General features: G+C 35.5%; 1 protein-coding gene across 5 annotated transcripts in view; it reads left to right on the top strand.

Annotated features, from left to right (window-relative positions):
• Positions 1–19,513, top strand: part of ALS2 (alsin Rho guanine nucleotide exchange factor ALS2) — a 73,480-nt gene that overhangs the window by 12,465 nt on the left and 41,502 nt on the right. For all 5 annotated transcript variants that reach the window (XR_013762342.1, XM_079130564.1, XM_079130565.1 and 2 more), the window contains exons 3-8: positions 2,410–2,564; positions 6,046–6,983; positions 10,946–11,303; positions 13,735–13,903; positions 15,071–15,167; positions 16,293–16,370. Coding sequence is in view for 4 of the 5 variants with exons in the window: in XM_079130564.1 (XP_078986690.1) it covers positions 2,410–2,564; positions 6,046–6,983; positions 10,946–11,303; positions 13,735–13,903; positions 15,071–15,167; positions 16,293–16,370 (1,795 nt within the window). In the remaining variant the exon portion in view is untranslated. The remainder of the gene's footprint in view (positions 1–2,409; positions 2,565–6,045; positions 6,984–10,945; positions 11,304–13,734; positions 13,904–15,070; positions 15,168–16,292; positions 16,371–19,513) is intronic.

Below are 19,513 nucleotides of genomic sequence, written 5' to 3'. Positions count from 1 at the left end.
TTCTTCCTTCTCCTCCTATTGTTCTAGGAAAACAACAAACAATTGCATGCCAGTGGCTTTTTTTTGGTTTAATTTTTTTGTTCATGGTTGTTAAGTGAGAATAGTGACGTTTCTAGTTGATTGGTAAAGAGAGAACAATATTAAAATCTGACTAGTAATGAGCTTTGCTGCTAGTTTCTTATACTTGGAAAGCCAGTAAATAGCTTCATTTCATCATTTTAAAACCCTTGTAGCCATTTTTTCCTCACAAATAAATTTCAAGTTTTCAAATATCTACTATTTGAGATCAAATTTTATCCTTAGAAAACTAGTCATGTAAGATATCTAAAAAGGTTTAATTTGTGGCTTTTCTTCCATAGAATCATGGTATTACACAATAATAATTTAAGGGAGTGTTGCTTAGCAAAAGTAAAGAAATTCCTAGGCATTCAAAAAAATTGTTCCACATATCAATTAAATTTGCTCCACTAAAATTTTAGGATCTGTGTTCTAGAAAAAAGAAAAGGGGGAAAAATTATCAATGTGGCATGTAGGAAAACTTTGTAAAGGAAACAGAATAGCTTAATGTACACTTTTCTTAGAAGGGGTGGTAGTTAGGTTATGCTCATTATTTTGCAGCTGTGAGTTTTGTGTTGTTTGAACTAAAGTCATCAGATTAGATAGAATTCTTAGACTGGAACATGAATACAGCATGAAGGATTTTACTAACATCTGTTATAAATTTTCTTAAATATAAATAATGGAAAATAGTATAGTCTGAAAAAAATAGAAAAAGAACTACCATATGACCCAGAAATATCCAAAGGAAAGAAAAGAAGAATGTCAAGGAGATGTCTGCAACACTATGATTATTATTCGAAGTAGCCTCTTAGATATGGAATCAGCCTACATGCCTGTTGACAGATGAATGGATAAAGAAAACGTGATATATATATATATAGATAGATAGATAGATAGATAGATAGATAGATAGATAGATAGATAGATAGATAGATATTCTGAAATATCAGAATATATTCATCCATGGCTAGGCACTGTGGGCATGCCTATAATCCTAGCTCCTGGGGAGACTAAAGCAGGATGATCACAAGTTTGAGGCCCACCTGGACAATTTAACAAGACCCTGTCCCAAAATAAAACAGTAAGAAGGACTGGGTGTGTACTCAGTGGTAAAATGGTCCTGGGTTCAACGTTCAATCCCCAGTACTGGGGGAAAAGAAAAAAAAGAAAAAGAAAAGAAAATGGGGCAGGGAGAATATATTCAGCCATGAAAAAGTGAAATCCTGTCATTTTCAGCAATATGGAGAACATGTGTTAAATGAAATAAATCAGGCACAGAAAGGTAAATACCACATATTTTCACTTAACATGTTGAAGCTGAAAAGTTGATCTCTTAGAAGTAGAGAGTAGAATTGTGATTGCCTGAAGTTGAAAAGGGTTGGGGGGTGGGGGATGGGGAGAGGATGGTTAATGGGTACAGTATAGCAGCACAGTAGGGTAAATATGAACGACAACAACTAATTATGTATTTCAAAATATTCTAGTAGAGAGTATTTTGAATGTTCCCAACATAAAGAAATGAGAAGTGATTAATGTGATAAATAAACCATTTACCCTGATCTGATCATCTGATCATTGCACATTGTAGACATGTATTGAAATAACCACACTGCATCCCATAAATATATATATAATTATGTTTCAGTTACAAATCAAAAATTTTGTTTTTTGGTACCAGAGGTGGAGAAAAACAGGGGCATTTAACCACTGAGCCATTTCCCTGATCCTTTTTATATTTTATTTTGAGACAGGGTCTCTCTAAGTTGCTTAGGGCCTTGCTAAATTGCTAAGACTGACTTTGAACTTGAGATCCTCCTGCCAGAACTTCCTGAACGCTGAGATTACAGGTGTGCACCACCATGCCCAGCTCAAATTATTTTAAAATTTTAAATGGAAATTATAGATTTAAACTTGGCATAAAGTGAAATGTGTATTTCTGTTCCTCAAATCTTTCTCATCAAAACTTTTCATCAATTATAATCTAATTTTAAGATAAGACTTCATCATGGGGATATAACTTTACTATTTAAATAAGGTGTTAATATGTTGAGAAGTTAGAATCTTGAAACTTTATGCTCCCAAATCATAAAATGTCCAAAAATAGCCAGTTTTTTCTTTCCTGATTATAGATAATTTGTAAGTTTAGATTATCTTTCAGCCTTTTGTGTAAACAGTTGTTTTTTTCTTGTCTCCTGTGTCATAAACGAAGCATAATGTAGTGCTGATTAAACTATGTGACCTAGTCATCCATAAATGCTGATAAAAGACTTTCATGGGAAGTATTAAGACCAAAAGATAGTTTTGAATTGTAAGAACAATTTTTTTTTTTTCTTTTTTTAATGTTTATAGCTCAACAGAGGCAGAAGGATCCAAAGAAAGAGGCCTGGTCCATGTCTGGCAGGCAGGATCCTTTTCCATCGCACCAGAGAGATTGCCAGGCTGGGGAGGAAAGACTGTCCTTCAAGCAGCCCTTGGAGTGAAACATGGAGTTCTTCTGACTGAAGGTATTGAAAAGAATGACTTAACAAATACTAACTAAAATGCTAATAAATGCCTGAGTGTGTAAGATCAGGCAAGATTGAGTTATTGAATATTAGGGGTTCTCAGTGAACTTTGCTGGGGCTTATACTGTTTTGTTTTCCAAGTATTTTCTTCTTTTTTTAGAAATTATGTTATTTCTCAAGGTTAAGATTCCATTAACTATAATAAGGGGGAGAATTATGGCTTTTAATTTTTATAGTAGTAATACATTAAAAATTTAACTTTTAAAAAAGATTTACTATTTGGAGATTCTTTTTGCTGTACTTTTTGTCCATTAAATGTATCTGAATAATACTGCTTATAATAGTTAATGTTTATTAAACATTCGTGTGCCAGAATTAACACTAAACATTTTCCACATTTTATCTTTGAATCTTTACCTTATGAGATAGCTACTATTTGTATTTACAGATAAACTGAAGGTCATAATAAACTGAAGGACAGAGAAGTTAAATAATTTTCCTGAACATACATAGCTAATTATAGTGTTAGAATCAAGATTGGAATTCAGTCTGATTTCAAAGCTACTTTTTTTTGTTTGTTTTGGCACTGGGGATTGAACCCAGGGACATTTAACCACTGAGCCACATCACCAGCCCTTTTGATTTTTAATTTTTTTGAGACAGGGTCTTGCCAAGTTGCTTAGGGCCTCACTAAGTTGCTGAGGCTGGCTTTGAACTTGTGATCCTCCTGCCTCAGCCTCTGGAGCCACTGGGATTACAGGTGTGCTCCACCTGCCTGGCCCCTCAAATCCTACTTTTTAAGTCACTGGACTATTCTGTTTCATTATAGTCTTTCTCAGGTAGAGGGAACAGCTCACAAGAGCATATAAAAACCTGTACATCTCAAATAGAAACATGTGCTCATGTCAAGTTGCCTTTAGTCCTCTGCCCCCAGTGAGGACTGAACCCAGGATATCGCTACCACTAGGCTACATTGCCCAGCCCCTTTTATTTTCTGTTTTGAGACAGGATCTCACTAAGTTGCTAAAACTGACCTTGAATTTATGATCCCCCTGCCTCAACCTCCCAGGTTGGTGGGATTATATGTGTGTGCTATGAGAGTTCCTTTTAATCTTTTTCTTTTTTGATACTGGGGATTGAACTCAGGGGCACTCGACCACTGAGCCACATCCCTAGCCCTGTTTTGTTTTTTTATTTAGAGACAGGGTTTCACTGAGTTGCTTAGTGTCTTGCTTTTGCTGATGCTGACTTTGAGTTTGTGATCCTTTTGCCTCAGCTGTCCAAGTCACTGGGATTACAGGCGTGTGCCACTGTACCCAGCAGAATTGCCTTTAATCTTGATGGCAGTTTATCAGCTCAATCATGGCAAATTTAATTCGGGCCAGGATTGCCACTGATTTCACTAAAATACATTTATGCTGTATAAGCATTTATTAAGTATTAAATACTGCTTTGGTATTTTCCTTTTATGAACTAAGAGAAGGTAAACTCTAGGAAATAAAGCTTAAATCTGGCTTTGGAGGTTTTTATGGGGTAAACAAAATTTTTCTAATCCATCATTTTATTAATATATTATTCAAGACTTTGGTAAAAGTCTTATTTTAAAGATGTGAACTATATTCAATAACTGCCCTATGGACTTCAAAATATGTATTTCTCAAGCTTATAGAACTAGAATAGTGTTTTGAATGAGAAACATGGAATATGTTCATTAAGATATTTGAAAATCTTCAGTAAGATATTTGTAAACTTTTCAAGAACATGGTATCTTTAAAATCTGGACTCATAGCTGCAAAGCTGGGACAATTGAAGGAAAACTTCAAATATATATATATATATGGCCTATCATTATAATAATATATAGAGAGAATATAAAATATATAATATAAAATATATGTAAATTATATATAATAATATATATAAATGGCCTATCATTGTTCATGTTTAAGCAATATACCGGTATAAGTGTCAAAGTAAACCCCCCCAAAAAAAAAAATCAAAGTAAAAAAACCTCATATCACAAATGTGAGGATATTTTACCACAAAGATCTCTAATGTTATCCTTTTCAGGTGAGAAAATGAATGGTTCTGATTAAATGCTAGAATGATTCCAGAATATTTGTCTCTATTAAATTTGACTATTAGCTCATTAAGCATTGATGTACTGTTATGATATATTCCAGGGTAAAAATAAAATAGGGTTCCACATATCCATTTATTTGCAATATTGCTCTTGGTAGTAGAATAATGTTAATTGAAAGAGTTAGTGTACTGTTATTTTATTCCTTAGGAGAAAAGTTTAAAGAGTCTTAATCAGTGAGCTTATTTTCCCCTTATCCTTTATCCAAACTTAAATTTCTCAGTAAAAGTTTCTATATTCCCTCTATCCACCATTGTGTTCTTTCCTTTATAGCTGTTGTGATGAGTTGGGTTGTATAACTGAATGTGCCACATATAATAGGTCAGAGATCAAAGTTTGCCTTTTTTTCAGTTGTTAATTGCTGCCTCATGGGGACAAATAGTACTTATTTTTTCATTAATTAAAAAATATGGATAAGTTTCTGTTCATATAGAAAAGAAGGAATAGTGAATTTAATTCAATATTTTTTAAAACTGATGGTCAACTCTTTGTTCCATTTGAATTTTTAGCCAGCCTGGGTCATAAGTACATGTTCTCAAACTCCTGCAATATAGCAATAAAATTAAGATTTGTAGCTACCTGGATATATATAAGTTATTGTCATTTTGTATACATCTCACTGCTTTTCATTTTAGTTCTAAGTTAGCCAGTCATTTGTTAGTTTCATTTGTTTTCTGCTATGTTTATTTTGTTGTGATGATTTGCTTTTTAAACAAATCTTACCTTAGAAAGGCTATCTAGTATCTGACATACAGTATATATGTGATAGCTAAAAATTATGTATAATGTGACTCATATGTCTTATTAAGACTGGTGCTTTCTGTATAACCTAGAGGCATAAAACCAATTTCCTAGTTTTGGCCCAAATGAATCTTTAATATTTTTATGCCATTTTATGATTTTCTTCTTCTTGCTAGACATTAGCAAATGTGTCTGTTTTTATTTTCTTATGTTTATTTGATTCTATGGTTATTTTTTTCTTTGAGTACTTGGAATCTGCTTCTGTAGTAGCCTGTGACACTAGCTAGACTTCAGTAGTAGATTCATGCTATGCGTTTTAGGATGGGGCTGAAGGAAAGAGTAATAATACCCTTTGATTGAAAGTAACCTGCTGCAGTTTGTAAGTTTTCATGACAGTACAGAATGTTTGTTAAAAGGTATGTTATTTGTTAAAAGATGAATAAATATGAAATACTGTATGTTTGAACCAAATCTCTACAACTGTCCTTTGGGAAAGAATTTTTTAAAATCCTGTTTTGTTAAATCTAGTGGGGAGCTAGAAGTTTGCTGATACAATTTTTAGTTAATTCACCTTCCCCATTTCTCTTTTTAAACCTTCAGATGGCGAGGTCTACAGCTTTGGGACTCTTCCCTGGAGAAGTGAACCGGCAGAAATTTGCCCAAATAGTCCCATACTGGAAAATGCCCTGGTTGGGCAACATGTTGTTACTGTGGCAGCAGGGAGCTTCCACAGTGGAGCGGTGACAGAAAGTGGCGTAGTGTACATGTGGGGGGAGAATTCTGCTGGTCAGTGTGCGATAGCTAACCAGCAGCACGTGCCGGAACCGAATCCTGTCAGCATTTCTGATTCCGATACCAGTCCTTTGTTGGCAGTCAGGATTTTGCAGTTGGCATGTGGCGAGGAGCACACTCTGGCATTGTCCATAAGCAGAGAGATCTGGGCATGGGGTACGGGTTGTCAGTTGGGTCTCATCACCACTACCTTCCCAGTGACAAAGCCACAAAAAGTGGAACATCTTGCTGGGCGAGTGGTGCTACAAGTGGCCTGTGGTGCTTTCCACAGCCTGGCACTTGTGCAGTGCCTTCCCTCCCAGGACCTGAAGCCTGTCCCTGAAAGATGCAACCAGTGCAGCCAGCTCCTGATTACCATGACTGACAAAGAAGACCATGTGATTATCTCGGACAGTCACTGTTGCCCTTTAGGTGTGACCCTGTCAGAATCCCAGGCAGAAAACCACTCCAGCACTGCCATCAGCCCCTCTGCCGCGACACTTGACAGCCAGGGAGAAGTGTTTGAGAACACACCTGCAGAAGCTGGTCTGCCGCTTGCCACTGAATCAAACGTTGAAAGCGCCCCTATCACAAGTGGTGATACTACTTCCTCTCAACAAAACATCGAGGAAACTACTGCAGTTTCTTCTGCTGGAAACATACCGTCATACCCGGACACCCAGGCAGTAAATGAATACTTGCAGAGACTGTCAGATCATTCAGTAAGGGAGGATTCAGAGAATGGTGAAAAATCAATACCACCTCAGGTACTTGCTAAATTTCATAACATATGGGTATTACTAGAGTTGAACCGTATGCACTTTCCTTCAGAAACTTTGAAATGCTGTGGTGTACTTCAGTTTGTAAGGTTGACTATGATTCTGTTTTATTAGTCGAGCCTAGATTAGAACCAGTATTAATTAGAGATCACTATGTTCGCATTCTGGCTCTTTATTGTGTTGAAAGATGTTTTGCTGGGCCTGATTTGGAAGTAGCACCGCCCCCTTTTTTTCCCCTTATTAATGAACCCCACCATGGCTAAGGTACTGAATTTTGGTGAACCCCTGAATAGTTTAATATAATTACATATGCAGAGATTCCTCTGAGTTCTGTATTGGAATGTCCTTTACTTCTTTCCCCGGGAGGGTTTCTGGGTGGCAGATCCTTTCATTGTAGGCAGAAAGACACTTAGAGGCATTCTGTGGTGTTTGAGTGTTTTTTAGTTATAGCTGTGGTCCTTACCGAATTTTATTTGGGTTGGGGGTAGTGTTCTATTTATTAAAACCATTCTCATTTTGAAAACTTGGAGCAAAATGGACAAAAACTTTTACCTGAACCATGCAATATAGTTTGAGTCTCCCTGCTTAAAACTAATTCTTCTAAAAGGATAATTTCTGCTTTTTATGTAGGTGTAGACTTTTGATTTTGCTTTTACCAAAACCCCCCTGAGATAAGGAAAAATTCTAGTCATAAAAGAACTGGCATGTGGTATTTTTTCAGGCTTTTAAAACCACATAGCAGGGCTGGGATTGTAGCTCAATGGTAGAGCGCTTGCCTAGCATGTATGAGGTACTGGGTTTGATTCTTAGGACCACATATAAAACAATGAATAAAATAAAGGTCTATCAACATCTAAAAAAATATTTTAAAAAAACCACATAGCCAGTTGATTCTTTGTTTCTGTTGTTACTCTGTCAGAATGAGAACATGGGAGATATTTTTAGAAATAATCTCTATTTCACATTTTGCAGTCTGTTCAACAAACCATGCTTATATTTGGTTTCTAAAAAATTAAAAATAGCTGGGTTTTTTTTTTCAACTTTGGCATTTTTTAAAATTCTTTTTAGTTAGGACAATAGAATCTATTTTTATATATTTATACAAATGTGGAATATATCTTATTCTAATTAAGATTCCAGTCATGTGGATGTATAGGATATTGATATTCACTGTGTTATATTCATACAAGTACACAGGAGAGTTATGTCAGATTCATTGCCCTATCTTTCCTATTGCTATCCCCTCTCCCTTCCCTTCATTACTCTTTGTCTAATCCACTGAACTTCTATTCCGCCCCCACCCCTTATTGTGGGTTAGTATCCACATATCAAAGAGAACATTCGACCTTTGGATTTTTTTTGGATTGGCTTATTTCACTTAGCATAATAGTTTCTAGATCCATCCATTTACTGGTGACTATTATAAAGTCATTCTTCTTTATGGCTGAGTAATATTCCATTGTGTTTATATGCCACAATTGCTTTATCCATTCATCTTTTGATCGGCATCTAATAATAGCTGTTTTAGCTGGGTGTAGTGGCTCATGCTTGTAATCCCAGCTACTCAGGATGTTGAGGTAGAAGTATTGCAAGTTTGAGGCCTTCCTGGGCAGTTTATCAAGGATACCTTGTGTCAAAATAAAATAAAAAGGGCCAGGGATGTAGCTCATGGTAGAGCACTTGCTTAGAATGTGTGAGACTGTGGGTTCAATTCCCAGTATTGCCCAAAACAAAACAAAAACCAAAAGAACTTTCTTAGATTACACATGCTTATAAAACAAAGTGGTTTTTTTAAGTCATTCCTCTAATTTATTAAAGTTTAAAGTTTGTTATGTACAGCTTATTTGATTATTAAATTGCCATTACTGAAATTGTGTTTTACTTTGAACTTTGTTAAATATTTAAAGTTTTTGTAACTTATGCTAGTTTTGGCAACGTGTGTTCCTATTAAGTTTAAGTCTTCTTTATAAAAAGCATTTCAGTAATATATCCAACTTAGAAATTGTGGTTTGGGACAAGGTTTTTCTCCTCTGGCTACATGTAACTGAAAGTGTCTCCCACTTACATGAAGTAAACCAAATGTTACTGGTTGACCAGTACTCCTAAAATTGTCTTTCATCAAAATTGTATTTTTTCTGTTTTGTTTTTATTTATTCACTTACTATATTCTCATAATATAATTAAATAGAAAGACTGAGAATAATAATTCAAGGTTTATATAAGGTACAGGTTTTTTTGTTCATTTTTCGTGTGTTTTCTTTGGCATTGCTGAGGATTGAACCCAGAGCCTTATGCACAATAGGCAAGTGCTGTACCCCAGGGCCACACCTCCGGTCCTAAGATAGCATTTTGTGACTTTTCCTCTACCTAGTGGTAAGAACCTCTTAAAATACCCACCCCTGAGAATTTCACTGCTTCCATAATGAACCTTCATAAAGGGTGGAATATTGAGGTTACTTCTTCTGAGCAAGTTATGAGAATTTTGTTTTTTGGTACCAGGGATTGAACCCATGGACACTTAACCACTGAACCACATCCTCAACCCTTTTTTTGTATTTTATGAGAGACAGGGTCTCACTGAGTCTTAGGGCCTTGCTAAGTTGCTGAACTGGCTTTGAACTCAGGATCCTCCTGCCTCAGCCTCCCGAGTCACTGGGATTACAGGCATGCGTCACCATGTGCAGCTAAGTTATGAAAATTCTGTCACCATAGAAGTAACAGGCTTTTTATTTATTTTTGTTTTATGTGGCTTATTTTTTATTTTATTGACTAATTACAGACCACTCACTTTGTGTAGAAATAGCTCCTCTGAATTTAATATTTAATTCAATAAAACATTGAGTACTTGCTACACTTCAGAAACTATACCAGGCACCAGGAATTATTTAAGAAAATTGGAAGCCAAAGTTAAATAAAATTTTTTTTGGTGTTTGTTTTGTTTTGTTTTGTTGCTAGGATTGAACCTTGGGCAGATGGGCTGAGCATGCATTCTGCTGCTGAGCTACACCCCCAACCCTGGTTTGGTTTTTAATTCAGGAATTAAGGAATGTGTGGATATCCTTTGGGATCTTTGGATAGAATAAGAAGTGACTTTTTGCATTATAATTATGCTTATGTGCCAAAAGCTTCTTTGTGTTAATTAGGTATATTTAATGACTCTTCTTTTTCACTAAAAACAATGGTATTTATTAGCTTGGAGTTAGGTTTCAGCTCATTTTTTACTAAGATAGTAGTTAACTTTGGTTTGAGTTTCTACTACACCTGTGACTCACATTAAGGACATTGGTTCCAGATGTTTAATTATTAACATCATTTTCACTGTGGTAACAAGAGCAAAGATAATCCTTCAACTTGTCTTGCTCTTGGGTCATGGAAAATAACTCATTGATAAAGTAGCAGAAAGCCTTGAACTTAACATAATTTGGAAGATGTTAGGTCAGAGATCTAAATTGTTTTTCTGCGTCTATATCCTGTATCTAAATTTCCATTTATAAAATGTTCTTAAAATCGAATTTTTTCCCTGCTATTTCTGAGTAGCACTTTTAGTTTTCCTAAAAGTGATCAGTAGTAAAGCTTGGGTTTGTTTCAACCTTATACCCAGGCTGTCTCAATGAACCTTATATTAAAGCCAGTGTTTTTGTATCTTTCCTTCCCCTCTCCCCTTTTCCTGTGCTTAATTTATGAAAACAGCTAGAGCTTATTTTTAAATGCCATGGGAAAACACCACACCCAGACAGAAGGAAGTACTTCAGATAAGGAACTGTATTTTGAGTCCGTCTACTGTGTTAACTCTGTGATCAAGAGTGGTTACCTTTAAGTTGAAGATGAAGACCTGTTGTTTTAAATTTTTATAAGCAAATAGTGATGGAGGTTAAATTTTCTTTTTTTGATTATTTGTTTTATAAGGGATTCTATTTTTATGTTCTTTTTTTTATGTGTGTATATTTTAGCCTGTTATAGAAGAAGCAGTTCCTAATCTTCACAGCCCACCAACCACAAGCACCTCAGCCCTCAACAGCCTGGTGGTCTCTTGTGCATCTGCTGTTGGTGTGAGAGTGGCTGCTACCTATGAGGCTGGGGCCTTGTCTCTTAAGAAAGTTATGAACTTTTATAGTACAGCCCCCTGTGAAACTGGAGCTCAGGCAGGTAGTAGTTCCATAGGCCCAGAAGGTCTGAAAGACAGCAGAGAAGAACAGGTTAAACAAGAGTCAATGCAAGGAAAGAAAAGTTCAAGTCTTGTGGATATCAGGGAAGAAGAATCAGAGGGAGGCAGTCGAAGACTCTCCCTCCCTGGATTGTTGTCACAAGGTAAGAAAATAACCAGTTTTGGTGAAATGACTTCTGGTGAACCCTAGATGCTGTCGGTATCATATGCTATATTATAATAAATTAGGTTTCCTGATTATGGAAGCTGACGTACTCAAAACTTTAATAGTTTTACTAAAATGGTGGCTTAAAAAAAAAAAAAAGTCATTTATATCCTTTGCTTGAGAAATAACTATAGAACGTAACTTTTTCTTGATGTCTGCTTCTGCTTATGGACCTTATTATGAATCCTATTTGTTCTGTAATGTAGCACATAGCCTTATTTCCTTATTGGGACCTCTACTCCAAATCCATGAGTTTGCAGAGTTAAGCATTGGATAAATAAATTTTTAAGCTTCAATAAGAGAAAACTTCATTTCTGTAACCATTAGTAATGTTACAGAGTATTTAAAATATTACACATTTGGTTCTTTTGCATTTTTGAATCAGTTTTTAATCTCAATGGTATAGACTTCTGCTTCCTTGAAGTGGTCTGCAGACCAGCAGCATTAGCATTATGTGGGAACTTGGTAGAAAGGAAAAATCTCAGACTTCTTCCCAAAGTTACTGAATCAAAATATGCATTATAACAAGGTACCCGGGTGATTAGTGTGACATTAGCATTTGAGAAGTATGGGATCAGACCAGGAGTTACTAAATTTTTTCTGTAAAGAGCCAAAGAAGAATATGATTTGTGGGCTACACAGTCTGTGATAACTGCTCAACTGTGCTGTTGTTACATAAATGCTACTGTAGACAGTCTATAAATGAATGAGCAAGTCTGTGTTCCAATGAAACTTTATTTACAAAGATAGGCAGTGGGCCCTGTTTGACCTATGATCTATAATTTACCAACCCCTGATTTATACCATTTTGTGCAAAGCTCCAAAATTAGGAATTCTAGCTTGTATTACAGTTTACCTTTTCTGCTCTGCCTCAAGTGTTCCCTACACTTGATCCATTTCCTTCAGTTTCTTGTGCCACTGAGTACCTCTCTTATCCTATCTCCTGATTCTCATTGCCACTAGATTTTCATCTATACAAATAAAACTCTTTAGTCTCAACTTATTTGCCTCAGCAGTTTAGTAAGGCCTTAAGCAACTTAGTGAGATACTGTTTCAAAATCAAAATTATAAAGGTCAGGAGATGTGGCTCATTGGTTAAGTGTCCCTGGGTTCAATCTCCAGTGCCAAAAAAAAAAAAAAAAAAAAAAAAAAGGAATGGGAAGAACGCAAGAGAAAGGACAGTGTGAAGGCCCATCTCGATATTGCTGACTTTGTAGGTGAACAAAGGGTACCCTGGGATTCAGTCCCCACTATCAAAACAAAAAATAAAATGGACATGGTGGCACACACCTGTAATCCCAGTAGTAAAGAAGGCTGAGGCAGGCAGATCCCAAGAGCCAGCCTTAGCAACAGTGAGACACTAAGCAACTCAGTGAGACCCTGTCTCCGAATAAAATACAAAATACAGCTGGGAATGTGGCCCAGTTGTCAAGTGTCCCTGAGTTCAATCCCCAGTACCAGGAAAAAAAAGTTACCTGCATACATCTTTGAAGAAGCTTCAAATAGTTTATTTGGGTCTCTATGCTTACAAATTGCACATTAATCAGAAAAGATCCTAGGCAACGATGAGCACTTTGCGGTGGCCCACAAGTTAATGACTAAGATAATGAGTGAATCGGTCTGCACTTAGTGACATTTGATGATTTTCCTCAAAATTTATCTTGCCACCAAATTGGTATATAAGATTTACATATTGTGGTGTATGTTAGTTATAATTTGGAGCACTACAAAGATGGCAGCATTCTTTCAAAAGATTATTTAACTTCTCTATAAAATAGTTTGAAGTACGTAGGCAAAATGCAAAGGCTTTTTAATACTAACATTTTATAAGCGTTTTCCTACCATAGAAGTTTTTATATTTTCATCTAAAGTCATTTATTACAAATATTCATTACGTGTTTGAACTTAGACATTGGCATAGAAAGACTTAACTTTTAACTCTGCTTTGAAATAGGCAAAGTTTTTGTCAACTTTAGTGTAGTATTTTTTTCTGTCTATTCTTTAGAATAAAATCTTTGCAGGATGTCACTAGATATTACCAGAAGAGGATTCTGTGACTGTTTGGCAGTGGAACTGGGCTAAAGCAATTAAAACAGCTTTTTGTCAGCTACAGCTCTAGCCCTAAAATGGCTTTTAATTGCAAGACCTCCAGCACTTTCTGCATGCTCATGTTTATCTCTGCCTAGGGCATAGAGGATAGAAATTACCAAACTTATTTGACTATTAAATTCCCATTTTTTCAGTGACCCTATAAAAATATGCTTAAAAATACCATGTTAATGTATTTATTTGAAGAATCCTCAGTTTATCAAAACTGTGTCTTTCCCCTAGCTCTCTGCTGCTTCCTCCCATCTTTGGTTTGTTTTTAGTTTCCCCCAGGCTCTTAAGAAAAGCTGCGCGGGTGAAAACCAGGACAGTGGTTCTGACTCCCACATACAGCGGAGAAGCAGATGCGCTTCTGCCTTCTCTGAGAACAGAGGTGTGGACCTGGGGGAAAGGGAAGGAAGGGCAGTTGGGGCATGGCGATGTTCTGCCCAGGTAAGTGCAGCCGGCATTTACTGATAGAAACTGGCTTAAACAAATAGCTTCTCGCCTGTAAGACCTTTCTCTACGTGTCCATTTCCTCTTAGAGGAAATCTGGTCCCTCTAGTTCCAGGTCTTTATGTGCCATTAACTCTGCTAAAAAAAAACTGTCAGTTTAGCCTTGTATTTGCTCCCAATAATAAAGGACTGTCCATGGTGTACTTTTCCATGTCTTCTTTGATGTATGTTCATCTGGGAATAAAAAAAGCAGTGAGGGGGCTGGAGTTGTTGCTCAGTGGTAGAGCACTTGCCTGGCATGTGTGTGAGGAGGCCCTGGGTTTGGTACTCAGCACCACATGTAAATAAATTAAATAAAAGATCCATTGACAACTAAAATGTTTTTTTTTTTTTAAGCCATGTTAGAGATAAGATGATATTTCATTGTTAACATTTGAATAGTGAAAAATTTTAACTTATAAAGAAATGCTAAGGTTTCTTTTTTTATCCAAAAGATGTCTCTCTGCCACTGTCAAAATAACTACAACTGAAACATTAAACTATGTCTGTACATCAGGAAAAAACTATCATTTTGTTTAATAGGAATTCTTATACTAAAAATTAGATACTTGTGAAGCTTGAAGATGTGTAAATGGAATGATTATCTAAAGCAGTGGGTTAATATAAATGTCTGTTCTGAACAGAGTGAAGAATACTATACAATTAAAAAAATTATCTACTTCTATAGTTATATTCTAGTGTATCCTTAGTATACTTTCTCCTTTAATGAATCATTTGTAGTTCTGTGGTTCTTTTTTTTTTTTTTAATATTTTGTCTTAGTTGTAGGTGGACGCAATACTTTTATTTTATTTTTATGTGGTGCTGAGGATCGAACCCAGGGCCTCACACATGCTAGGCAGTGCTCTACTACTGAGCCACAACCAGCCCCAATTCTGTGGTTCTTAACAGATTCTGACTTATGAGGGCTCATTAGTGTTTGAAGGCCAAAAATTAATTAAAACCTGAAATTATTTATAATTATAATACTTAGTAGTAGTGTGAACATCTGTTATTTTTATTTGAATGTTTATTTATACTGAAAAGCACTTATCTCTAATCTGAGAAAGACCATAATTCTGGCTTAGAATACATTGATTTGTAATGTGTGTGTGTTTCTCTTTAAGGCTTCAGCCATTGTGTGTAAAGTGTCTGGATGGTAAAGAAGTGATCCACCTGGAGGCAGGTGGTTACCATTCTCTTGCACTTACTGCGAAATCCCAGGTAAAAGACAGACCGTTAATGCTGATCTTATTTCTATTCCATGTAAAGCCAGCCTGATTTATTGAGTACCTGCTGTATCAGGCAAAAATGTCACATTTCATTTGAACTTTTGAATGTGTTACATGGTGTTATATATTATACATGAAGAAAGTAAGCTGAGAGAAATTTTGTAACTTTAGATATTCTTAAATTACAAATATCAGGAAGTAGAGCTTGCATTTAGCACTGGTCTGCCTGACCAAGGAGCTTTATTTGTTTCATATTGTTTTATATTGATGATTTGTTCTTTATTGAAGAAAATCCTATAGTAAGACACAAAGAAAAGAAAAGGCATTTTCTTTTGAAATTGTGGGACCTGAAAGTGATCGCTGACGTTACTTAGAACCATTCCTGTTTATATATAAACCTTCCTAAGAAAATAAGTTGTTTTAAGTTATTCTTAAGTATATTCAGATAATGGCTCCTTCACCAATTCTCTTATCTTTTTAAGAAGCCAGTGAATTCTCTTATCTTTTTAAGAAGCCATTCCCCTTTTTGAAAAGAGTAGGATTTATTCAAGTGAGAAGAAAAGAGAGAACTCTTACACGGCTAGAGGTGACCTGATAGCAGGTTACCCTAAACTCTTTTTAAATATTTGATTTTTATTTTAGATTTCACATACATAACAATTTCTGGAAATTATGTAGTTGTCTTTTAAGTGGCTAATTCATCACTGTTTTCCATTTTTTTAAATTGTCATAGTCTTGTACAATGACCATGAATTATTTTCATAATCACAATAAACAAAAACCATTTTCGTTTAACATAGTCATTGTGATCCATTTTTTCATTGTCTGTAGTAGAGCGCAGATACTTGTGTTTCTCCTGCAGTGACTCTGAACTTCATAAATGAAAGACTTTCTAGTCATTCCTTAATTTCCCTTCTGCAGAGCATTTACCTTTATTTTTTCATCGCTTCCTTTACAAGCCATTTCCGATGGTACTTTAAAATGTTATTTTAAAGAGTAAAAGATTAATATGAGTAATTTGCATCATTCTTGATATATGTTAGTGATTTGAAAGGTTCAGAGTTGACATGCAAGATCAGATTCCCAGCTCTTCTCTCCATTCTTTTGCTTTCTCTAGGTTTACTCATGGGGTAGCAATACCTTTGGTCAACTTGGGCATTCCGATTTTCCAACAACAGTTCCTCGTCTTGCAAAGGTACTTTTCTGAGCTTGACAGCAGTTTACTTCAGACTTCTAAATTATAATACTTTTCTGTTTGTTATTCCTTATTTTTAAAAAAAATTAGGGGAATTATATATTTGTAGCCTAAAATTGTTTTGATGTCCTTAAAACAATTTTCTTTATTTTTAGTGACGTGAAGCCTCTTCTCTTCAAGCTAAATTGCTTTTTAAATATGTTTTATTTGGGCATGGTGGACTGTGCCTATAATCCCAGCTACTTGGCGGGGGCTGAGGCAAAAGGATCACAAATTTGAGGCCAGCCTGGGCAACTCCATGAGACTCTTAACAAACAAACAAACAGAGCTAGGAATATAGTTCAATGATACATCATTTTCCTAGCATGCATGAGGCCCTGGGTTCAATCCCTAGTACTCCTTACCAAACGTGTTTGCTTAAATTTCTTAACCTTAATTGTTCATTGAGTATTTGTAGTACTTTTGTCTTTTTTTAAGGCAAAAAATCAAAAAGTGAAAAAGTCTTATTTTTTATTTTTCTTGGTATTGGATATCGAAGCCAGGGGTGTTTTACTACTAAGCTGTATCCTCTTTCCTTTTTATTTTTTTATTTTGAAACAGGGTCTTGATAAATTGCTGAGGGTCTCACTAAATTGTTGAAGCTGGCCTCGAACTTGAAATTTTCTTGCCTCATCTTCCCAAATCGCTGAGATTACAGCCATGTGCCACTATGCCTGGCTAAAATTACTTTCTTTTAAAACAAATGTTGGGACTGTGATGTTTTCTGAGTTTTATTCTTAAAATATCTACTCTGACTTCACTTAAATTTGACTTTTCATATATTTTGTTAGTTGTGTGTGTGTGTGTGTGTTTTGTAACATACACAGCAGTAAAATTCTTTGTAAGCCTTTTCAGTTTCTATAATAAAACTGAAAAGTATAGATGAGTTTGTCACTGTTTTATGAATGGTTTTCAGTTTATGTAATGCTGTTAAGAGGGTGGTAGCTTCTAGTTCCTTTTATATCAATCTGGAATGGTGTTTTTCAACCTTTTTTTCCCCTACCTTTAACACCCTGAGGAAACATCAAATTCTCATTTATAATAATAGTTCCTTTTAGAAGGGTTTTGGGTTTTTTGGTTGGGGCGAGGTAGTATGCATGGTGATTGTAACAGAATGGGATATGGAACTCATTTCCTTATGCAGTTTGATTCTGGGAACCCCCCTACCCCCCTGCCCCATCCCAAGGATTCCTTTTCTATTGACAGTAATAAAAAAGAATAGTTAACCCAATTTTAGGAACACGATTCAAATGTATACTATAATTAATAAATATTCCAGTAATTCATATATACAGTATATACCATGTATCCATCACTTTTCCATGTTGCCTTTTCTTTGAATGAACTTAATTTTACTGGGATGTAAAGACTAAATAAAACATTAGAGAACAGATATTCTATGTTTAATTTTAAGTATTTTCAGTATATAACATTAAAGTAGAAAGCCATCCAGTCTATTATCACAAAAATATAACAAATCATTGTTTTTTGTTTATTTGAATAAAGTAGAAAGTATACTTATTTTTTTGCCCTGCCCCCAAGTATACTTATTCATACTAAGGAAAGTTTTGAAGTATAGCATTAGAGACCCTGGAAATCAAACATGTGTTTAACATGTTAGAGAAGAGAATAGAATTTGTTATTAGGTCTCAGTTTCATAACTCTTTAACTGCACATGTAAAAGTTATAGTATTATCTTTTTTTTTTTTTAATTTGGGGAAGGGTAAAAATGATTTTAAAAAAGTGTTGTAGTTGTAGATGGATAGCATACCCTTATTTTATTTGTTTATTTTTATGCAGTGCTAAGGATCGAACCTAGTGCCTCACATGCTAGACAGGCACTCTTCCACTGAGCTACAGCCCAGTAAAAATTGAAGTGATTCTAATTATTCTGAGAAAAAAAAGTAAAGACAGTGTAAGATTTGAATTAATTTTGATTAGAGACTGAGATGATTAAGTTTTTTCTTCCTATAAAAGTCTCAGTTCATTCTTCGCTGATCCACGCAGAAGTCAGGTATCTGAATGGCTTGAATTTGAGAAGCGAGTGTCATTCTGGAAGAGGATAGCTATGAAGTGGAGACACGCATGCGCACACCCTCATTGCTACTTGCATGGTCACCTAGTGCTTGGAGCCTATCGACAGGAAATATCTATTGGATTAGGATTTTTATTTGCTAGTTCTTGCTTTTGATTTTTTTCATTTTTTTGCTTATCAACTCAGGAGTCAGACTGATGCTGTGTAGACACAAAAGACAACAGATTAGGGCTTTTTTTTTTTTTTTTTTTTTTTCCTTATCAGGGTAGGTGTCAAGACTAAAGCTAGGTCTGGAGATTTAGGGAAGTAGTTTTGCAGCAGCTGTCCTCAAATTAAATTTATGAGGAATCCCATATGTAAAACAGATCACGGTGGAACTGCTTTAGTTGAAGGTTTGGGGGAATTCCCTGGCACCAGTAATGGTAGTTCCTGAATCATTAGGTGGAACTCTAGGTTTGAAAATCATTGTTTAATTTGTGGTTCTTAAGCTTATGCGTTTGTCAGAATTACCCAGAGGGGTTGTTAAGACAGAATGTTGGATCCCACCCTCAGTAACTCTGGGGCCATAGAATTTGCATTTCTAACCTGTTTCCAGGTGATTGTTGCTACTGCTTCTGCTACAGCAAAGACAACTTCTTTGAAAAACCACTGGTCTAGGTCCACATAGGTGGGCTTCTCAAGGGCCTGCCTATTTCAGCATCCTGGGAGTTGGCATAGTGAATTCATATCACAGAGGTAATGAGTTATAAGTGGAAAACTGAATTTTAGTACCTAAGGGTTTAGTTGGAAAGAATGGAATATAGCCTTAAAGGTTTTTTTTTTTTTTCCTTTTTTCCTTGGTATTTCTGCACATAATCAAATATGTATGGACAAAGGTATATCTTAGCTATTACTTTTAGAATGGGGCACTAAACATTTCTGGGCCTCTGAATTGTAACACAGATTATTCCTGGGAACTTCAGAAAATAACTCAAAAAATTAGATCTATGGTGTTTCCTTTTCAGATATCTGTTTTTGGATTTTTATAAAAATAATCCAATTCTAAATTTAAAAGCTGAACATGGTATTT

The sequence above is a fragment of the Sciurus vulgaris genome (genome assembly GCF_902686455.1).
Source record: "Sciurus vulgaris genome assembly, chromosome: 3".
NCBI classification, from domain to species: domain Eukaryota; kingdom Metazoa; phylum Chordata; class Mammalia; order Rodentia; family Sciuridae; genus Sciurus; species Sciurus vulgaris.
Note: the sequence above shows the minus strand (reverse complement) of the source record. Positions and strands in the feature narration are given on the sequence as shown.